At 45.2% G+C, this 22268-nt stretch overlaps 1 protein-coding gene and 1 long non-coding RNA gene across 2 annotated transcripts in view; both read right to left on the bottom strand.

Annotated features, from left to right (window-relative positions):
- The window catches only part of OLFM1 (olfactomedin 1), a 47899-nt gene extending 29040 nt beyond the window's left edge, over window positions 1-18859 (bottom strand). Inside the window, exon 1 of the mRNA XM_081897881.1 lies at window positions 18228-18859. Within this exon, the coding sequence (XP_081754007.1) occupies window positions 18228-18293 (66 nt within the window). The 5' untranslated portion in view covers window positions 18294-18859. The remainder of the gene's footprint in view (window positions 1-18227) is intronic.
- The window catches only part of LOC309362340, a 167301-nt gene that overhangs the window by 95464 nt on the left and 49569 nt on the right, over window positions 1-22268 (bottom strand). The gene's annotated exons all lie outside the window — the stretch shown is intronic.

The following is a 22268-nucleotide window of genomic DNA, read 5'->3' as shown; positions in this document are numbered from 1 at the left end:
CTGGGAACCACAGGTAGGGAGAATGTCTGTTGCACTCGGGGGCTGGCCTGATCCAGGTGCAGGATTCTTCTGATGTTCACGTCCCTCCCTGCAACTATCATTCCACCCTCAGCAACTTTAAAGTCTCCTGTTCCTTAAATTCAAAAATCCATAATTGGAGACCAAGAAATGAGCCCAACCAAAATGTCGCCAAAGATCATGCAAGCATCTTAATTTCTCCAAATGGCTATAAACATTTGATTCAGCCCAAGGGCCACTTCCCCTCATGATTGACCCTTCCTGCAAGTCATGGGCGGTGCCAGAGGAAAAAAAGTGCCTTTGTACAGTTGGTGACACACCCCAGTCATGCAAAAGTCCACATAAGGGATGGGAGAGGATTCTGCCAAAGTCAGATTCCAAAACAGACTGACATGATTCAATCTGGTCTAATCATGAGCTGTATTGGATCATGAGTTCTCATCAGGATCTGCAATCCTGCTGTTCTTTTTACATAGGAAGCTGCATTATACCGAGTCAGACACAAAGCTCTAGGATGTAGCTCAGTATTGTCAACACTGACTGGCAGCAACTCTTTCCTGGGTGTCAGTTGTGGAGAATTCCCAGTGCTATCTGGAGATGTGTCCAGAGGACTGAATCTGGGACTTTCTGCATGCAAACCAAGCACTCTGCTATTGAACTGTACCCTGTCTCATAAAAAGAAAGTAAGATTCTAGTCCTGAACCTGTGGCCTTTTGCATGCAAAGCAGATGCTTTGCCACTGAGTTATGTTCCTCAAACAAGGTGGTCTGGGAGTTACAGGACCGGCTGGTGTTTTCCTTACACCCACCCACCCACCCACCCACCCACCCACCCACCCCCACACCCACACACCCACACACACCAGCTACCTGGTGAGGCACCCACTGACTCTTTTGATGCATTCTTAGGTTGGAGTTGATGACCCTTTGGGTCCCTCCTAACTCTATGATTCTGTGAAATGAAGCTTCCCCATTGAATTAATCACTAAAGTCCAGAAGCCCCAAATGTCACTTTAGAGTGTCCCTCAACGCCAATACCAAACTCTTTCTCACTCTCCAGATACCTGAAGAAAAGGCTGCAATCCTACACCCGTTTCTCTATGTAAGTCTCCATGAACTCCGTAGGGGCTAATATTTGCTGAAGTACGTGCAATATTTTGCTGCGAAGGGAGAAAGCACGGAATAATAATTCATTTCCTTCCTTTCCAGGGGACTCCTCAAGAAGACAAAACAAAAACAGTAACCTCCCCTCAAAACCCAGATGTTCAGAGTTTCTGTCCTCTTTGCAGACAAAGGACCGTAAAGGAGGGGTGACACACATCTGCCACCAGAGATGTTGAGGAATTGCTGGGCTCTGGTGCCACCTTCTAGAGTAGACTGGAATTGCAGTCTCCCCCCAAGGAGGTGCCGCAGTTAGAAGGGGTGAATTAAATAGGAACAAAGGAAGTTGCCTTATGCCAATTCAGAACTTTGGTTCCCCTAGCTCAGGGTTGTCTACACTGACTGGGAGTAGCTGTCCAGGGTTTCAGGCAGGGAATCACTCCCAGCCCTACCTGGCGATGTCATTGGGGATTGAACGTGGGACCTTCTGCATGCAAAAGGGGTGCTCTGCCACTTAGTTATGGTTCTCCCTCAAAACTAAGATCCCAGTCCTTATGATTCTAAATAAACAAGCTGTTCCCAGACTCTGGAACGCCCTCCCCGGAGAAGCCAGGCTGGCTCCCTTTATTGCTGGTTTTTTTTTTGCCGGTAGGCAAAGACCTTCTTGTTCCAACAGGCTTTTGGGAACTGACTGCTTTTAATGAGGTGGATGGTGCTGTGCTGTTTTTATTGGGACGGTCTGTATTTTTAAAAATATATCATATCTCTGTATATGTCTCTCCATATTTCTTTAGCTATAGCTATCTCTCTTTCTCTGTGTATATAGCTATAGATTTAATTTCATTAATGTTTAATTGATTTTTAATGATTACCCCCATGTTTTTAGCTGTTCTTATTTTAGCTGTAAGCCACCTTGAGTGCCTGTCTGGAAAAAAAGATGGAGTATAAATAAATATAATTGTATAGGATATATATATATATATATATATATATATATATATATATGCACTGCCTTGTGTATATATATATATATATATATATATATATATATATATATATATATATGCACTGCCTTGTTTTGAGTTGGCCCGTCGGTCCATCTCTTTCAATACTGCCAACACTGACTGGCAGCATCTCTCCAGGGTTTCATACAGGGGACATTTCCAGCTCCACCTGGAGATGCCACTGGGGGATTGAACCCAGGATATTTTGCATGCAAAGTAGATGCTCTACCATTGAGCTACAGCTCTCACCTGAAAAAGGGCTATATTCATAATTCCGAATAAAGGAATGAAGAGTTATTTACAATATATAAAATATTTTTTTTAGCATTTTTGTTTTTAGCTTGTTAAGCTTTTATTGTATTGTTATGTCTTAGTTTTACTATTGTAAACTGTTTTGATATATATTATTTTTGTGATATAGTGGTATATAAATATTTCATGATTAAATGTGTAAATAAATCATCATAGGCAATTGACTTCTACTGCCCTGGATCCACATAGCTCAGGATTTCTTGCACTGCTTGACAGGGACTCTTCAGGTTTCAGGCAAGGAATCTCTCCCAGTCTTACCTGGAGAGGCAGTTGAGGATTGAACCTGGGGTGTTCTGCCCCACCACTGAGCTACAGCACCTCCCTTTTGGGTTCTTGATGCCCATTGATTTCCCTTTAATAAAGCCTTTGCATAAACATCATGGTTTATGCATTCTCTCCGGACAGGCTCCTATGTCAATTCTTTGTCAAAAGAGTGGTGCCCACACCTGGATGCAGAGCTCAGGGACTAATCTGACCAGCACCAAATATGAAGGAAACTTGATCTGGACACGACACTTGTGTTAATAGAGCCTTAAGATTGCATTAGCTTTAGTAACTGCTGCATCACACGAATGGCTTATGCTCAACTTGTCTTTAGATGCTTACATTAATACTTCTGCAGAACCAAATCTTCCCCTTCTTGTATCTCTGTGTGTGATTCGCATATGTACAGGCTTTGATTTTGAGTTGATTTATTGCATATTGCAATACACATAAAAAAGGAAGTCTCAAAAGTTCTTTACAATATATATATATATGATAAAACATAACAAAACAAAACACAATTCAATAAAAATTGTATCGTGCACACACAAGCCTGAATTGAATAATTGTAACAATAATATCCTATGATTGACAGACATGACATTGTAGGTGGTGACACCGCTGGGGTGCTAACCAGCTGGCTTTAACCCCTGTCAGGGCCTTTTCCGTCCAAATTCCTCACTTGTGGCATGGTTTCCCTGGTGAGGTGTGCCTGTCTCCAACATGACTTTCAGGGGGGATTTTTAAATGTTCTTCTTTACCCAGGTATTTGATGGCTGAGAAATACTTTTCTCTGCAGCCCTAAAGCCTGAGAGAATGAATTCTAGCATCATCTAGTCCAACCCCCTCCAATCACAGCTAAAGGATCCCTGACAGAAGGCCATCCAACCTCTGGTTGAAACCCCCCAGTGAAGGAGAGTCCACCACCTCCCGAGGGAGTTCATTCCACTGTCAAATGGCTCTCACCCCCAGAAAGCTACAGTCATACCTTGGGTTACAGACGCTTCAGGTTGCGTTTTTCAGGTTGCGGACCGCCAAAACCCAGAAGTACCAGAACGGACTACTTCCGGGTTTTGGCGGTCGTGCATGCGCAGAAGCGCTAAATCGTGCTTTGCGCCTGTGCAGAAGCGCTGAATCGCAACCCATGCATGTACAGACGTGCCACTGCGGGTTGTGGACACTGCGGGTTGCGAACGTGCATCCCTCGTGGATCACGTTCACAACCCAAGTGTCCACTGTATTCCTAAGTTTTAGTCAGAATCCCCTTTCTTCACATTTGAATCCATTAGTTTGGGGTCCTACCCTCCAGAACAGGAGAAAACAAGCTTGTTCCGTCTTCCATGGGATGGACCTCCATATATTTGAAGATTGCCCTCATGGCTCCTCTCAGTTTCCTGTTGTTCAGGCTAAATATACCCAGCTCCCGTGACCATTCCTTCTAAGGCTTGGTTTCTGGGCCCTTCATCATCTTGGTCACCTTCCTCTGCACATGTTCCAGCTTGTCAATATCCTTCTTAAACTAATGTGCCCAGAGATGGACACAGGACTCCAGGTGGGGCCTGACCAAGGCAGAATACAGCAGTCTTATTCCACCCCTTGATTTGGAGACTTCTTTTGATGCAGCCTAGTATTGCATGAGTTCATGTGAATTGTTTTCCCCCCTTTCCTTCTTGTCAATAAATATTTCTGCTCCTCTGAAATTGCAATTGGTAACCCCAAAATGAAACTGGAGATTATTCTATGCAACTTTAGGCTCTGTTTCCAACCTGCCTCCCACCCAACCACCTGCCACTCTGAGGACTGGCAGAGGGACATCAAGACATGTTTTGATGTTTTTGAAATCCTTAAAGCCCATCTAGTGATGCTCCTCTTCCCACTTGGCAGATGTCTCTGCTTTGCGCGGAGGATGTTTCCTTTCTCAGAGCAGCTGGTCCTTACATCAGCAATGGAACAAGCCACATATGGCAGAAGCATGTAGGCTGAGCAGTGAAGGCCCCAGAATAAAGCAGAGCTGACGGGGAAAGTCTTCATTTCATTTTGAGTACATGAAAAAATGACAATTAATTTTAAATGGGAACAGGTGGCTCTCTATCAAGATTTTAAAATTGAATTAGGAGGTGCCTACTTTGGTCTGGCTTTGCAAATATCGATGGGGCATGACCATCCTGCTTTCCCAAAATCCATTCTTCCTATTCCCTTTCTTTTTGACAATACGTCCCCTCCCCCCCCCCAGCAAACTCAGCAAAAGAGAGGAAAAAACTCCCTACAATAAGTTTTCAGTACCTCCCTTAACATAAGAACACAAGAGGAGTGTGCTGGATCAGGCCAGTGGCCCATCTAGGCCAGCATCTTGTTCTCTCAATGGCCCACCAGATACCCCCAATGGGAAGCCCAAAAGCAGGACCTCAGCACAGCAGTTCTCTTGCCTCCTGCAGTTTCTAGCCACTGGCATTCAGAAGCATTGCTGCCTCCAACTGTGGAGGAAGAACATAATTGTCAAGCCTCTCCTCCGTGAATTTGTCTAAACCTCTTTTAAAGCCATCTAGCCCTCCCTAGTCCCTGTTCGCTTTGAGAACCATGGCTTCAGTTGATTGGAATAAGCCCTCCCGAGGCAATGCCTAAGCAGCTGAGGGTTTCGTGAGAACTTTAGCAACATTCCAGCTGATCAGGCTTTGTGCTGTTTAAGAGCAAAATGAGAAAGCTGGATCAGTTGGAAAGTTGCTAAAGATGTGAATCGCAAGACAACTTGCAAAATAGTCATTCAGTTGGACTGGGGGTGGGAGAGTAAGCTTTAAGAATATAAGACAAGCCTGCTGGACTGGGTCCATCTACTCCAGCATCTTGTTCTCACGGTGACTGAACAGTTGCCTGTGGGAAACCAGCTAACAGGATTTGAGCACAATAGCAGAACTTCCCTCCTGTTATTTCCAGCAACTGGTATTCAGGCGCATTGCTGCCTCCAGCTGTGGAGACAGAGCATAGCCACTGTGGCTAGTAGCTACTGGTAGCTTTCTACTAAAACTCCATGAATTTGTCCAATTTTCTTTTAAAGCCATCCAAGTTGGTGGCCATCACTGCCTTCTGCAGAAAAAGCAATTTCCATGGTTTAACGATGCACAGTGTGAAGCAGTCCTTTCTTTTATCTGCTCCCTTCCTTTCCTCTCTATTCTTTCTCTTGAAGTTTTGGTTATTGACTGACTCTTCCCCTCAAAGAACTTGGGGTTTCAGCACCCCAAGATACTAGAGACTGAAGGGGCTTCCTGCGTCATCCTCTGGCATATGGGCCTTGGCACAGAGTGTCTTCATGCAAGCAAAGCTGGGAGTGATCCATGAGATGACACCAGATCAGGTGTCTGCCTCATCAATCAAATCTGATGGCATCTGACCAAATAACATTTGCTTAATTTGTACTGTTGGGTTTAAATTATTCAGGACCTGGACTCCATGTTTTAAGTCGGGTATTGACCACACTGGAGCATGTCCCGAGAGGAAGGGGACAAAGATATTGTGTGGCCTTGAAATCAGGGCCAGCGAGGAAAAGGTGGATGGGGTCAGCTTGTAGCCAGAAGAAGAGACAGGGAAGAGATGATTAGATAGCTTTATTTATTTATATATATTTATATTTAATAAAAGGAGCCCAGGCCGGCAATCAGGAAGCGATAAGACAGTAAAAGCATGCTAAAAAGAATTCCAGTACACATGCAGACTGTGAAAGATCTCCACTTAAAAGGCTCTTCAAAAGGTCTTCAGTGGTTGCCAAAAAGACAGCAGAGATGGAGCATATCTAACACCCAAGGGCAGGGTGTTCCAAAGGCAGGCAGCACAACACTAAAGGCCTGATTCCTATATTGTGCATAAGGGACATCCTGGGGTGATGCAGTGGCGGAGCTTCATGCTCCAGCCCCAGGAGGTGGAGCGTGCCGCCTGTAGGGATGTGATGCGTGTCCCGGAGGTGTGGTGTGCTGCCTGTAGGGGCGTGGCGCCCAGCACAGGTGGGGGTGCAGCCACAATGGCACCCTGCTGGGATCGCACTGCCGGGGGCGGTGCACTCCCCCCACATGCCTCTTCCTCTGCCAGTGGGGTGATGGCATCTACAGGAGGCCCTCCCTTGCAGAGTGCAGTGCTCGATCGGTGTATCCAGGTCCTAAACTGAAACAGTGCCTTGAACTTAGCTCAGTTGCTGTTTGGCAGCTAATTTCCATTTTTGCTAGCAGATTGTGTCCCAGATATCATGCCTGCCTGCCTCTCGCCCTGCTATGTTATAAATTATAATGATGGCCCCAATCTTGCCTTGCCTGTTAAGGCACCTCTGCCCTTGATTCCTCCCCGCACCTGTGTGTTATCAGCATGATGAGAGGAGGATACCTGTGGAAACGGAGGAAGAATCAAATGGCAACCCTCCAGTCCATCACTTGAGGTAGCTGCCTCATCTCATGAGCCAATTCATGTCACATTTCACCAACTTCAGCTTTCACCAATAAAGAAAGAGAGAGAGGTCATTTTCAGCCTCAGGTTATATTTATTACTGGTCTTATCTGTCCTCATAATCAGGATTAGTGTCCTTGTGCAAAGTGATGCCAAACTAATTGCCATTGAACTGAATTGGACAGGTGAAGAGTGTAAGAGGCATTGACCAGTGGAGGTGTGTGTGTGTGTGTGTGTGTCTGTGTGGAGAGGGCCCAAGGTTAGCTTATGAACAAGAAGCCATCCATTTCATTTGCTTGGCTGTGGATTCACACTTTGGCACCATTTGGAGAGGATCCAAAATGTCGGGGTTCATAGTTCATGCTAAGTACAAACCCCATGTTTGATATATCAATTGCTCAGCCTGTGGAGCACTGCAAAACACGGGGGGGGGGGGGGTTTGCTGCAAAATGCTGCAGGAAAAAATCCTTGGTGCCAGTTTGGAGAGGATCCCAAATTTGGGGGCCTCGTAGTTAATTTTCCTGATCCACACATGGCCTTCATCTGTTTTGCTCTTTTATGGCCAGGTGGCAAGGAGTAGCATGCGGCATGATTATTCCTCCCCCCCCCCCTCGATTTGAGCCACAGGCATTGCTGGAATTGATTGAGCAGCAAAGATATGGAGCTGGTTGGTCTGATCTGTGGCAGAGAGGCAAGATCTGAACTCAGTCCACCACCATCCAATTTGCAACTTGCCCATTTGAATTGCTGCCTCTGGGTTAAGGGCTCGTCCACACTTCCACTTCTTCAGTCGCTTTTCTCTGGGAAAACCCACTCTTTATCACTGAATTAGAGCATACGCCTGTTGGGTTTTCCATGGATTGGATTGATGTTTGCTCTGATTCAGTCGTAAACAGTGGATTTTCCTGGGGAAAGTAGAGGAGCAAACAGAAAAGACCATTCAGACATGTGGCTAGAAAGCATGGGACAAGCAAAAACCCCATCTCAACCCCATGCTTTCTAGGCATAGGACAAACAGAGAGGTGGACAAGGCCCAAGTCACTCTGGCTTCTTTTAGGGCCCCCGGTGTTCCACCAGGAGCATGAAGGCATCAAGAGGTCCCGCTTCTAACATTGGTCAGGGAGTTTGGTGCCCTTCAGATGCTTCTGGACTCCATCATTGTGTCAAATGACCAGGCATGGTGGGAGCTGTGGGGAGGGCCAAAGAGTCCAGCCCTTTTTTCCACTGCTCAATCCTGCATGGATGAGACCTCTTTTACAACACCAGGCACCTGGTTCCATGCTGCTTAACAAAGTGAGAGTGCTCGACACAATCCTGTGCATGCCAAGATGAGGCTGGAGATCTCAGTACCCAGCTGCTCTGGGTTCCAGGGGCCTCCATATATATATATATCTGGGGCTACTTTTGAAGGGAAGTGGATTTCTCCACAAGAGTGGACCTTCTTCAATATGAGCTTCCAGAGTTTTTCATCAATACAAATGAGTGAATTGTGTTTATTGCATTATTCCATAGCCCATAACAGAATACTAGAAAACACCAAGACTTTCATAAAAATGTGGAATCACAAATGAAATTATCTGTCTGTCTATCTATCATCTATCTATCTATCATCTATCTATCTATCTATCTATCTATCTATCTATCTATCTATCTATCTATCTATCATCTATCTATCTATCTATCTATCTATCATCTATCTATCATCTATCTATCTATCTATCTATCTATCTATCTATCTATCTATCTATCTATCATCTATCTATCTATCTATCTATCTATCTATCTATCTATCTATCAATCATCATCTATCTATCTAATCTATCATCTGTCATCATCATCTATCTATATCTATCTATCTATCTATCATCTATCTATATATCTAATCTCTATCATCTATCTATCTATCTATCTATCTATCATCTATCATCTATCTATCTATCTACAGTATATCATATATCATCTATCATCTATCTATCTATCTATCTATCTATCTATCTATCTATCTATCTATCTATCATCTATCTATCTATCTATCTATCTATCTATCTATCTATCTATATCTATCTATCTATCTATCTATCATCTATCTATCTATCTATCATCTATCTATCATCTATATCTATCATCTTTCTATCTGTCTATCTATCTATCATCTATCTATCATCTATCATCTATCTATCTATCTATCTATCATCTATCTATCTATCTATCTATCTATCTATCTATCTATCTATCTATCTATCTATCTATCTATCTTCTATCTATCATCTATCTATCATCTATCTATCTATCTATCTATCTATCTATCTATCTATCTATCTATCTATCTATCTATCATCTATCTATCTATCTATCTATCATCTATCTATCTATCTATCTATCTATCTATTTATCTATCATCTATCTATCTATCATCTATCTATCATCTATCATCTATTTATCATCTATTTACCATCTACTTACCTACACTCAAGATAAACAGAACTTTGCTTATAAAACACACACACTTCTTTCTAGTCCATGGCTGAATCCTGTATCCATTCTGTCCTTCCCTCTCTTGGACTGTTGGTGATGAAGGGAGGAGGCTCTTTGGCTGGCTCTCTAGGTAGACCATGGGCTAATTTCAAGGTGCAGTTTTTGGTGCATAAAGCCCCATGGAGTTTGGGACTAGGATGCCAGAATGATTGTCTCACCCCTTACACACCCAGTCAATTACTGTGCTGTGTGGGAGAGGGCCTCCTGCAAATGCCATCTTATCAGAAGGTCTGGTCTGCACAGTAAAAGGAATCAGTTCTTTGGCATTGCTGCACCTTCCCTTTGGAACTCACTTCCCTTTGGTATTAGACAAGCACTGTTTCTGGCACCCACTGAATACCTTCCTCTTCCAACAAGCCTTTGAAATGGAGATCTTTCCCAGTCTGCATCTGCACTATAATTGTTTTAAAGATGTTTATTATGATTTTATTGCCTGTTCTTTGCCACTTCAGGCTCTTTCGAGCAGAAAGGCAGGGATATAAGCAGAGTGGAAGGAAAGGAGGACCTTTTTCTGCCTCCCCTCTTCCAGCTACTCCCTGAAGACTGTATTTTGTCTTGTGTTGTGTAGGCTCCTATTTGTTGTGTGCAAATGGCTTTAGATACCTATTAAAGGTAAAGGTAAAGGGACCCCTGACCATTAGGTCCAGTCGTAGACGACTCTGGGGTTGCAGTGCTCGTCTTGCTTTACTGGCTGAGGGAGCTGGCGTTTGTCCGCAGACAGCTTCCGGATCATGTGGTCAGCATGGCTAAGCCACTTCTGGCGAAACCAGAGCAGCACACGGAAACGCCGTTTACCTTCCCACCAGAGCAGTACCTACTATTTATCTACTTGCACTTTGACGCGCTTTTGAACTGCTAGGTTGGCATGGCAGGAGAAGGGACCGAGCAACAGGAGCTCACCCCGTTGCAGGGATTTAATAAATTATTAGTTTCATAAATTACCATATAGCATATTCAAAACAAAACAGCGACAATTTGTTGTTGACAAAGGACAGCTGGACATATAAAGGGCCCCATTACCTTCAGTAGCTTAGGGCTCATCAAACCTAAATCTGGCCCTGCTTTCAACCCCTGGAATCTTGCACCACTCATGGAGATTGGGGTGGTATGTAACATTACGTTGATTAAGGAAGATTTCTTGCAAAAATGTACATGTTTGGGGGCATATTAGGAGAGAAGTGTGTGAAAACACAGGCAAATCTTTACAAGGGATATTTCTTTTTTGCATATTGATGCAGAAATGGCAGGGGTTGGGAATAAAGTTATGACGGGAGAAATGAGAAATGGAATGAAATAGTCTGATTCAGGGGAAGAGGTGGCAAAATAAAGCAAAGGCCCCCAAACACATCCTACCATAATTGATTACTATAAAGATTATTAAGATAATGAATGCAAAGTGATCTGCACACAGTTTGCTAAGTGCTACTCATTACCGACATGTTTAGTGCATCGTCTCAGTTTATAGGTTCCCACACCTCATAAGAGAACAGGTCGGAATAAAGCAATCAAAAGCATGAAAAGACCCAGCTCAGTCATGGACTTGCTATGAATTGACAAATCTAGAATGTAAAAGCTGCCTTATACTGAATCAGCTCGCTGGTTCATCCAGCTCAGTATTGTCTACACTGACTGGCAGTATCTGTCCAGGGCTTCAGGCAGGGGACATTCACAGCCCTACCTGGAGATGTCACTGCGGATTAAATGTGGGACTTTCTGCATGCAAAGCAGGTGCTCTACCTCTGAGCTATGGCCCTTGACCACCAAACTAAAGAAGATTCTGTTCCACCTAGTTCTGATGAATTAAGTAGGAAGGAAGCAAGCTGCCTGATACTGAGTCAAATCCCAGGTCCATCTAGCTCAACTCTTCCTACAATGACTGGCAGCAGCTCTACAGGGGTTCAGGCAGGGGACATTCCCAGCCTCACTTGGAGATGCCATAAGGGATTGAATCCAAGACCTTCTGCATGCAGAGCAGGTGCTCTATGAGAGAGCTGTGCCCCCTAGTTTGGAATGAATTGCTGAATTAAATAGGAACCTTGAAAACAGCCTTAGGCAGAGTCAGACCATTGTTTTTGTCTAGCTAAGTACTGTTGATAGGCTGTGGCTCTCCAGGGTTTTATTTCCGTAGCCCTAGCTGCGTGTTATCAGGGACTGAACCTGGTTCCTTTCATCATTGTTGCTTTTTAAATAAGATTTTATTCAGGTTTTTTTTTTTTGATTACAGTAAGATAAAAGAAACAAATCTAAATAAAAACAAAAACAGAGGGGGGAGAGAGAAAAGGAAACTCAAAAAATAGGAAAATATAAAGGATTTCCAATTTTCCACCTGTCAGTTACATAAAGGAAATTATTCGAAATATTCACTCTAGAATGACACCCAACCAATCAACTTTCTGTTAGGCAATATTTTCCCAGTCTTCAGACCCACACAGTTTCCCTTTCACACAAAACAGATTTTCCTTTTTGTACAATAAAGTCCAAAAATACATTTATAATAATTATTATTAATAATAAATGCCAGCAATAGATTTTATCTAATCAAATCAAGTCCTTCCAGCCTTGTCCACACAAGAGTCCCTCCGCTGTGATAATATATTAAATTATATTCCATAGTTCTTTACTTATAATGTACTAATTATTGCACACAAATGATTGCACCCAAATCTGTATCTTCCATTCCCATTTCCTGTTGTATTTGCAGTGGTTTTACATCTTGATTAAAAAAATTATCCCTTCCATTTATGCTTCTTTCATTATTTTTTCCAAGAAAAGTGCCAGAGGTTCGATAGCTTTCCCCTCTGAATTCACTCCAAGTTGTACACAGAGTCCTTTCCCTCTCAACTCTATCTCTGCCAGCTCAGAATCTCTCTCCATCTCTCCATCCATGGCTCTATTCCACTCCTCCAACATCACAACTCCGCCATTTGGCTGTTCCGTTCCTCGAGACACCTGTGTGAAGGACTTTTCCATTTTACCATCTGTTGCCTCCAACTCTTACCACCTCGCCCTCCTAATTTAGCAATCATTCATACTGTTCTACAAAGTTTCTGAGTCCTCTTTAATTCCACTTCCCATTTCATCCTTCTCTGATCTGCTTTCATTCACCATTTTATCAGAGACATCTGGTTGGCCATTGTGGGAACAAGAAGCTGGACCAGATGGGCCATTGGCCTGATCAAGCAGCAGTGCTCTTCTTATGCTCTTCTGAGCCGATCTTCCTACTCTACTCAGGCATGTGCTGTAGACTTTAGGGGGTGGAGGTGTCATCAGCCTCCTCAATATTCCTTAGCAGGGGGCTCAGTCCCCCAAATACTGAGAGGGCGGAGAAGGCCAAATTGCCAAGCCAAGCACAGCGTAGCATCAATGGAAGGCTGCAATGGCCTGCACAGTGTCAGGAGATACTGTGGGGAGATGCAAGTTCTCACCTGCTTGTGCAACATCTCCTGACACTAGTGGAAGGCTGAACTGACCTGCACAGTGTTGGGAGATGCTGCACAGGTTTGTGCGACCTCGTGTTAGGTCGGGCCAGCCCCTGCAGCATCTTCTGACACCAGTGAGGCCTAGTAGAAGGCTGCACTGGCCTGCATGGTGTCTCCCTACACCACACAGGCTGGTCCAGCTTTCTGCTAGGATGCGCCGGTCTGGCCTGCATAGTGTTGGGAGACATGTATGATGTCACATGAGGGCAACGTGCATCAGCCCCCCCCAATCTTTGGGTCAACCTTTGCTACACTATTGCAACGTCTGTTCTGAAAGCAGAATGCATATTGTTGCATTTAGCCATGAACATTGTTTTTTTGAGCCATCATGAATAAACCCAAACCTTTCCCTATGGACCAAAACATTATATCTCCTTAAAGGTCAATGATGCCTTTCTTGGGCTGGTTTTCATCAGGGATGGGGAGGCAGTGGCTTGGAGGAGAAAGAGAGAGGCCAGGAGAAGGAATTGGAAATGTAGATTTGGCACAGAAATAAATATAAATGAGATCCTGCAGGCAATGGGGACTGGGTGGAGTCTGGAACAAAGCCATTAGTGAGGACTGTGTGTGTCAGGTGATCAAGATTAATGGAAATCTGAAACCCCTGCGGAGTCCAGGAATTAGAAACTGGGCTATGTGGTGAAAGAGCAAGAGCTTCAATTTGAACAGCCCAGGAAGATTCCTTTGCAGAAATCAAATAGCATTGAGGTAGCAAAGTAAGGAGCAGGAACATAGGACTCTTGGTCCATCAAGTTCAGAATTCTCAACATTGACTGGCAGCATCTCAGCAGGGTTTCAGGCAGGGAAAACTCCTGACCCTACTAGGATATGCCAGGGGTTTAATCTGGAATCTTCTGCATGCAAAGCAGATGCTCTGTTACATGATCTACTGCCCTCCCCAGGAACATAAGAAAGCTGTCTTACACTGAGTTGGATCATTGGTCCATCTAGCTCAGTGTGGGGTCCACACTGAGTGGCCACAGCTCTGCTCAAGTTGGAGCCTTTCCCCCACACTGTCTAGAGATGCAACTGGGGCAATTGCCATCTGGGACTTTCTTCACACAAAGCAGTTTATCTACCTTTAAGCGGTGGCTCGTCACCTCTATAAAGCAAGATTCCAGTCCTCATTGTTCTGAACAAAGGGCGAGATTACAATAGAATTTAGAAAGTTGCCATGTACAGCAATGGACCATCCATCCATCTATCTTCCTATACCCTTATATTCATCAGGATTTAACTGGGAGCCTGGAGATGCTTTAGCAGCATCCAGTCAGATGTACGGTCAGAAATGTGTGTGAGAGAAGCATTTCCTCCAGAAGTGAGCTCCCAACACCGCCCTGCTGCTTCTAACTTGGAACTGTGGAAGTGGAAATATTTCCATAGCCCTCGCCTCAGATCTATTTGCATGCCCAACAACCAACTACATCAGACAGGCACCTTTGCTATTCTCCTGAAAGCCCACACAATCACGCCTTCAAATCCATTACACAATATTCACATAATAAATCTAGGCTAGGTTCGAGGTGCTGGTATTGGTGTATAAAGCCTTATGCAGATTTCCCAAAAGATCACATCATCCCTCAAATATGCCCACTTGATTGCTGTGATGGGTAGAACTCTCACTGTGACAAGAGCCGCATAATAACCATTGTGCATTTGTAAGGAATTGATATTTTAGTGTCTCAGCACCTACACTTTGGAACTCCCTGCCTATTAAAAATGGGCAGGCATCTTCACCTTCTCTTTTCGACACCTGCTAAAAGCATTTATGTTCAGACAAACCTACTTGGATGTTTAGAAAGTTGCTCCGAGTTTTAATCTGATTTATCCCTACTGTTATTTTAACTTTTCTGGAAGTCTTAAATTACTCTTAATTTTTCTTATTGATAATTTTATTCGCCATTTTTTGGGGGGGGGGAAACTACATTGAGGTTGTTGTTTTTTTTAATTAAGCAGTGCATAAATTTCATGAAATAAAGATATAACAATCCCCTACATCTCCAACCAACCCCTGTGTTGTGCAGGAGAAGGCACCCTGCAGACACTGTCCTATCAGGAGGTCTTCAGGATGATGGAAGTGGGCCTGTGATGGGAATGGAGCAGTGCAAGCCAGGAGAATGAAACCCACACATTCAGAGACATTCTTTCCAATGCCACCATTACCACACCAGTACTTTTCTGGCAAAGAGTGCACAGAGGACCCTCCTCCAAATCTCACCTCAGCCATAAATTCATTTCGGCCTATCTGCCACTCCCCAACCCCTGTTCAGCCTGCATTGTAGGGGATAAGTAACAACAATATTGAACTGCCTCTCAGAGTTGTTATGTAAGGATGACTGAATCCCTGTAACATGCTTTCAGTATCGTAAACTGTTGTGCAACTTGTGGTCATCAGCACTGATGCTCTGGTTTGGAAATAACAACAACATTAATATTAATCTCTGGATATGCATTTATCAAATCATAATTCAGTTAATGGGAAGCTGCTTTGTGCAGAGTCCAAACATTGGTCCATGTAGCTCAGTATTGTCTACACTGACTGGCAGCAGAAGCTCTCCAGGACTTCAGGCCACCCCACCTGGAGATGCCATTGGGGGTTGAACGTGGGACCTTCTGCATGCAAAGAAGATGCTCCACCACTAAGCTATGACCCTTCCCCTAAACAAAAAGTAACAACCTAGTCCCCATTGTTCTGAATAAATAGAAATGGGGGAACCTTCTGCATACAACACTGAGTAAAAGGCTAATTTGAATAGGAACACATAAGGCTGCCTTGTACTGAGTTAGACACTGACTGGCAGCTGCTCCTCAGGGTTTTAGGCAGAGAACATTCTCATCTCCACCTGGAGATGCCATTGGGAACTGAAGCTGGGACCTTCTGCATGCAAAGCAGGTGCTCTGTCACTTGAGCCATGGCCCTTCCCCAGTTAACCATGGTGTGTGTGCATGTGTGTTTGTGTGTAATAATTGATTTCTTATTATTGTCACCACCACCAGTCTCAGGACACAGGAGACAAGCCATGCCCTTTCTGCCACCTGGTTCACCCACCACCCTCCATCTCTGGGGTATATGCAATAAACCTGAGAGTGATGCTGAGTGAAGCCTGTCCCTGTCTCATTTGTCCTCCTCATCTACTTTCCCACCTGCCTCTCCCCACACTATTCCTGTGTTCAGATGCAGAATGCAAGGACCTGTTCCCCTCCTTTTCTCCCTGACAAATGCCACCATTGTCCTTGATCAAAAAGATGGGGGGGGGAATCAGTGTGGGGAGAACAGGTGCCTCTGATCATAAATGCAATTTGGAGGGGTATGGGCTGCACTGGAGGGGTGGGGGTGGTGGGTAGGGAAGGGGCACCAGCTACCAGTTTGAGACACCCCATGAAAGAAAGCCTCCCTTATTCATCTATGGGGGTAGGTGGGAGATAGAGAATTGTACCACTCAGCAGGGATACTTTAACACAGTGTTGTCTCAGCACATTAACAGACCAGCTGCTCTTTGTCAATTTCAGAGCAAGTCTTTCGCGTTTCACCCTTGCCTTTGTCCAACCCTGGGACATGCGCAGTTTCCCTTAATAGGCATGATCACCCCCCCCTCTCTCCACACACTCACACCGAAATTTTGGTTGCCAGGTGCAAGCCTTCTTCAGCCTCCCCCCAAAAGCCAGACCTCCCCACTCCCAAACCCTCTCTCCCCATCCCTGGTTTTTTTAAATAAAAAACCCACATCTTTCTAACACCCTCCCAGTTAGCCACCAGTCCTCTGTATTATTAACAGACCTGTGTTGGAAGCAGTTTTAAAGATGTGCTCTCTTCAATACATTTCAGGTTCAAAGGAAACCAGGCAGGGAAACAAGGGAAGGGATGTAAAAGGCAGGAAAATGGCAGGATTTCCCCCTCTGAACAGAGTAGAGAACAGGGTTTCTTTAAGAGAGGGTCCTTTTCTTATTCCTATTTACTCCCTTCCTTTCTCTCTTTAGTCACAGCTTGGATACAACATATCCGGAGGACTTCTCACCATGCCCTCTCCCCAGCACGGGATGGAAAAACGGGCTGAAGAAAAGCAAATAACTCCCCATGAAAAAAGTCATCTTTTTTCTCCCTTGCAGACTCATTTACCTGGTTGGGGGAGGGGAATGTGAAGGTGGGGGAAGGGCTCCCACACTCTTCCAGCAAGAAACATTTGAATACCACTCTCTACAAATCCCAACGCCCTCCACTTCCTTTGATTTTTCTTGAAAGGGTAGGAAAAGACACAGGTTGTAGAATCTGAACTTGGAAGCATACATAGTCAGAAGCATTGCAGGGGGGTTGGAGTAGTAAACCCCTTGGGTCCCTTCCAACTCTACAATTCTTGAAATCTATGAAATAATAGATATTTTGAGGTCTGCAGCCTCTTTTTCAGTTTCAAGTCTTGGTTGCCCATCTCCCCCTGGCTTATCCTCTTGCTAAGTAACTTGAGAAGTATCTGCCAGGCCAGATTTCCTTTAGAGGCTTCCCCTAGAAGCAACGCCCCCATTTCCCCCCTCCCTCCCTCCCTCCCTAGCGTCCCACCTGCTCCGCACCACTCCCAAGCTTGTGGGTGGTGGGGGAAGCACCCAGCACCCGTCTTCAGGACATTGGATAGCTCCTGCCACCGCTGACCTCAGTCTCCTCTCCTTCCCACTCTTTCGCCCCAAACGAAAAGTGCGAAAGCACAACAGAAAAAGGGACTCTGCCCTTTGGGGCAGGACCTCAACTTTTAATTGAAGTTGCAGCTTGTGTGTGCGCGCGGGGGAGCATCTGGTCTCCAAAGATGCAGCGGTTCTCCACAAATGAAATACATCAGCCTTAGACACCCCCACCCTCTCCAGACCAATTTTAGCCCCCCCCCGCCCCACAGAAGGAGGAGAAAATAATGACCTTTAATGGCATGCTGGTTTGTAAATGTGGGGTGAGGGGAAACGGTGGAGAGGGGACAGCTGAAAAGCTTCGGTGCTTTGGTGTGTGTGTGTGTGTGTTTGTGTGTGTATGAGAAGTGGTGTTGGTTGTGCATGGCATTAATGGGAGGGGGAAGGAAGGATGGGGTGACGTTAGGGTGAAAGGCACCTACTTGGGTGAGTTCTGTGCCCATCAGGAGGAGGAAGAGGAGGCTGAGGAGCTTGCTGGCGGGTCGCATGGCTCTTGCGGGGGGCTCCAGGCTCGGGCATAGACTGAGCCGCCTCGTCCTCGGGGCTTGGTGGGGTGGGGGTCTCTTCCTTCCTGCTGCCGCCGCCTCTTCAGCTCCCGGATTCCGTCGCAGCCCGTTGCAAAGGATGCTTCGCTGCCTCTCTTGAGGAGGTTCAGCACCACCCTGGGAAGGGACAGCGACCAGCTTCAGCGGCCCCGGGCATCTTCCTCTATTTCTGGCAATGCGCCCCCCAGTTCCCCTCTATCTCTCGTCCTCTCAGAGCTCTTTCCTTTCCCGGTCTCTGGTTATATGATTCCCCCCCACTGGGTGTTTCAATGGCTCCCCTGATCGGAAAAGCATCGGAGAGGAAGGATTTCAAGCCAACCCCAAAGGATGGTGTGTCTTTCTCCTTTCTCTCTCCTGCCAAAAGTTTGCCTTGGAAAAAAAGCGGGGGGGTTGAGGAGGAAGGAGGAAAGAAGGGGGGCTAAAGTAAGGATTAAAAATAAGAAAAAGAGAGAAAGAGAGGAAGCTTTGCAAGGCACTGACTGGGAAGGGGGGGGGGCTGTCGGAGCAGGATGTGACATCAGCCAAGGCGGGGTGAATTTGACTAAACAGAGGGAAAGTGAGGCTGGATCGGGTGGGTGGATGCATTGGGAGGGAGGGGAAGGGGGCTGACCAGGGGGCCAGGGTGTTTGGAAAGACTTCCCCTCCCCCCCAGATCGAGAACAGCTCTCTATGGTCAACCTCCACTTCTGAAGATGCACCCCAGCTCCATATGGGAAAACGTAGCCCCTCCTCTAAACCTCTCGTTTCAACTACGCTTCATGCCCTCCTCACCCCAAAATTCCCACGGATGGGGTAGTTCAGGGGCCGATCCACGTGCTCAGTGAACCTTTACTGGAGATAAACTGGGAAATACTGGGTGCTCCCCCCTCCAATAATGACATCTGCTTTGCTTTGAATATGCAAGTTGAAGGAGCTTTGTGGGTGGGTGGGGGGGCAGCGACTGAGTGGACATGCCCTGGCAGTAATAGCCTTCCCAGGAGGAACAGTCCCTCTGTGGAAAAGAGGTAGCTCAACGTACAGGACACCTGCTTTGCATGCAGAAGTTCCCAGGTTCAAGCCCAGTGGTGTCTCCACATAGGGCTGGGAAACCCTGGACAGCTGCTGCTGCTCCCAGTCAGTGTCTACACCACTGAGCTAGTTGGACCAGCATGACTGTATAAGGAAGTTTCAGAGGTGTACCTAGGGTCCCTTTTGCCTTTGGCAAGCTGTATCAGCACCCCCACAGGGAAAAAACCACACACTTTACTGCATTAGCCACATTAGAAATGACTACATTTTATGTGACTCAAGTTCTCGAAGCATCTGGAGTAATTGTGTGGCAAGGAGGAAGGGCGAAAAAATTCACGCATCTTTGTGCCATGGTGCAAGATCTCACCATGACAGAGGTGTCACATTGCCACAATTATATACATTATACACGCCATAGTCTCCAGTGGTCTACCTTCACATCACCTTGGCACTTTTCTTACGGCTCAGCTCCCAGCTCTTGTCTAAACTCACAACCTTACACAGATAACTGGAGATGGTTTTCTGGAGTGGTTTTTGCACCACCCTGGGCCTGTGCCCATGGTGGAGACCAGTTTCACCAACCCCTAGATATACCTCTGAGCTGCATCCTATATTCCAAAGCCCTGATGCACCAAATGCTGACGCTGCTGCCTCTTCCCACCCAGAAACTCACAGTGGTAGGATTTTCCAGTGAGATCCTGACTCAGAGCATCTTCCCCCTTTTGCTTGTTCATTCCAACTGCAATATGGACATAATAATAATAATAATAATAATAATAATAATAATAGGATCATCGAATATTTAGAGTTGGAAGTGACCACAAGGGTCATTCTGTCCTGCAATGCAGGAATCACAGCCAAAGAATCCTGAACAGGTCACCATCTAATGATAGACTTTAACTGCAGTGGCAGTAGCAGAGTGCTTAAAAAAAACAAATATTTACAAATTCAGAAGAAAATCACATGCTGTCTTATGCTTCTTGTATAAAAATAGGACACAAATTATCAAGATAGTGACTACTGTGGTTTGTTCAGGGTTTCTGGAAATCACAATTACATGAGGCACAAACTACAGTACCCAGAATTCTTTGAGGGAAAGAATGTGCTTTAGAGGCATAATGTATAGGCAGCAATGCTCTAACAGCTTGCCAAGAATAATCTCTGGAAATCTAGAGTAGGTATCTATAGAAGGGTGAGCAACTGCACCACTGCTTCCTCTAGGCACTGGCTCCCAATTTGGCCAAGGAGGACATTTATCCCAAACCACAACACACTTTCCCCTCATGGAATCATAGAAGGGTCCAACCCCCTGCAATGCAGGAAGCACAGCTAAGGAATCCCTGTGAGATTCTAACCTCTCTTTAAAAGCCACCAGCAAAGGAAATTCAAATGACAGGAGAGGAGAATCTGAATACGGTAATTTGGAAGAGCTTTCTGGTGGCAAGGGTTGTTTGGCAGTGGAAAGGACTCCCTCAGAAGGTGGTGGACTCTCCTTCACTGGAGACTTTTTAGAAGTCTGCCAGGGATTATTTAGCTAGGTGACCTTTGAGTGCCTTTCCAGTTATACAATTCTATGATTCTTTGACACCCTCATCTTTGACTCTTCTAGAAGAGAAACAGTGTTGACCATGGATGCAAACATAAAGTGGATACCAGTGATCTTTTCTTTTTTATGAATGACATTTATTTCCAACAAAACAAGAGTGCATCCTTCCACAGTGGTTAATTGATGTCTGTTTTAAACAGTTTAATGCTTTTAGTGTATGTTTTTATGTTTTCGTTGCTATAAACCACAGCAGTGTACAAATATTTTTTTAAAAAACCAAATAGATAAATAAATAACAACATCAAATAATTTAATAGTCTATAGTGAGCATTTAAATAAATCAATAATGGCAGTACTCTTAACGCGCTTCATAGAGCAATGGAGAAAGAGGAGGAGGATAGGAAAAAAATAATATTTAGCAAGCAGTCAGGATCTGGGGATTGAGGGAAGAATCTCCTGGTGTGAACAGCAGTTTAAAACACGCATACTTCTGGCACACACAGACACACTCATGAAACACAAATACACTTCTTTTTTTAAAGGAAGAGCCATCTCTTAAATAGATGTTACCCATCGGCCAGATTAACATATGCGCTGGCATCAGATGTGGGTTTTACTGCTGGATGCCAATTTGCTCTAGAAGACTCCCTTTTGCTTTCTTTTCTCCCCACCCCTTTCAAAAAAGGATGTTGGTGCTGTTACCGTGGCAACTGCCTCATTGCATTAGCTTTATGCTCTGCCTGAGGGATGGGGAGCCCCCTCTTAAAGGGACACACACTGATTTTAATTGTCTGGAGAAGCTGGGTCCTGTTCCTCACCACTTGCATTTTCCAGGAAGAAGTTTGATGGCACACAGTGCTTGAAATAGGTGAGCTTTGCAGTAGGGAAAAAGGGCCAAATCTTGCGAGATACAGGGACCAGTTTACTCGCAATGTTGCCTTGCCCCACCTTCACTCACTCAACCACTGGCACAGAATAACCATTCCACGTTTCCAAGAACTCTGTTGTTTTTTTAAGTGTGGCAGCACCTGTGCACTTTGGAACTCTGTCTCTTGAAACCAGGCAGGTCCCTTCATTGTACTCTTTTCACAGTCCACTACAAACATTTTCATTTAGGCAAGCCTACCCCATGTAGAAGGGATGCGGGTGGTGCTGTGGTGTAAACCACTCAGCCTAGGTCTTGCCGATCAGAAGATCGGCGGTTCGAATCCCCGCGATGGGGTGAGCTCCCATTGCTCGGTCCCTGCTCCTGCCAACCTAGCAGTTCAAAAGCACCTCAAAGTGCAAGTAGATAAATAGGTACCACTCTGGCAGGAAGGTAAACGGCGTTTCTGTGCACTGCTCTGGTTCGCCAGAAGCGGCTT

Source organism: Podarcis melisellensis (genome assembly GCF_964234715.1).
Source record: "Podarcis melisellensis genome assembly, chromosome: Z".
Classification (NCBI taxonomy): domain Eukaryota; kingdom Metazoa; phylum Chordata; class Lepidosauria; order Squamata; family Lacertidae; genus Podarcis; species Podarcis melisellensis.
Note: the sequence above shows the minus strand (reverse complement) of the source record. Positions and strands in the feature narration are given on the sequence as shown.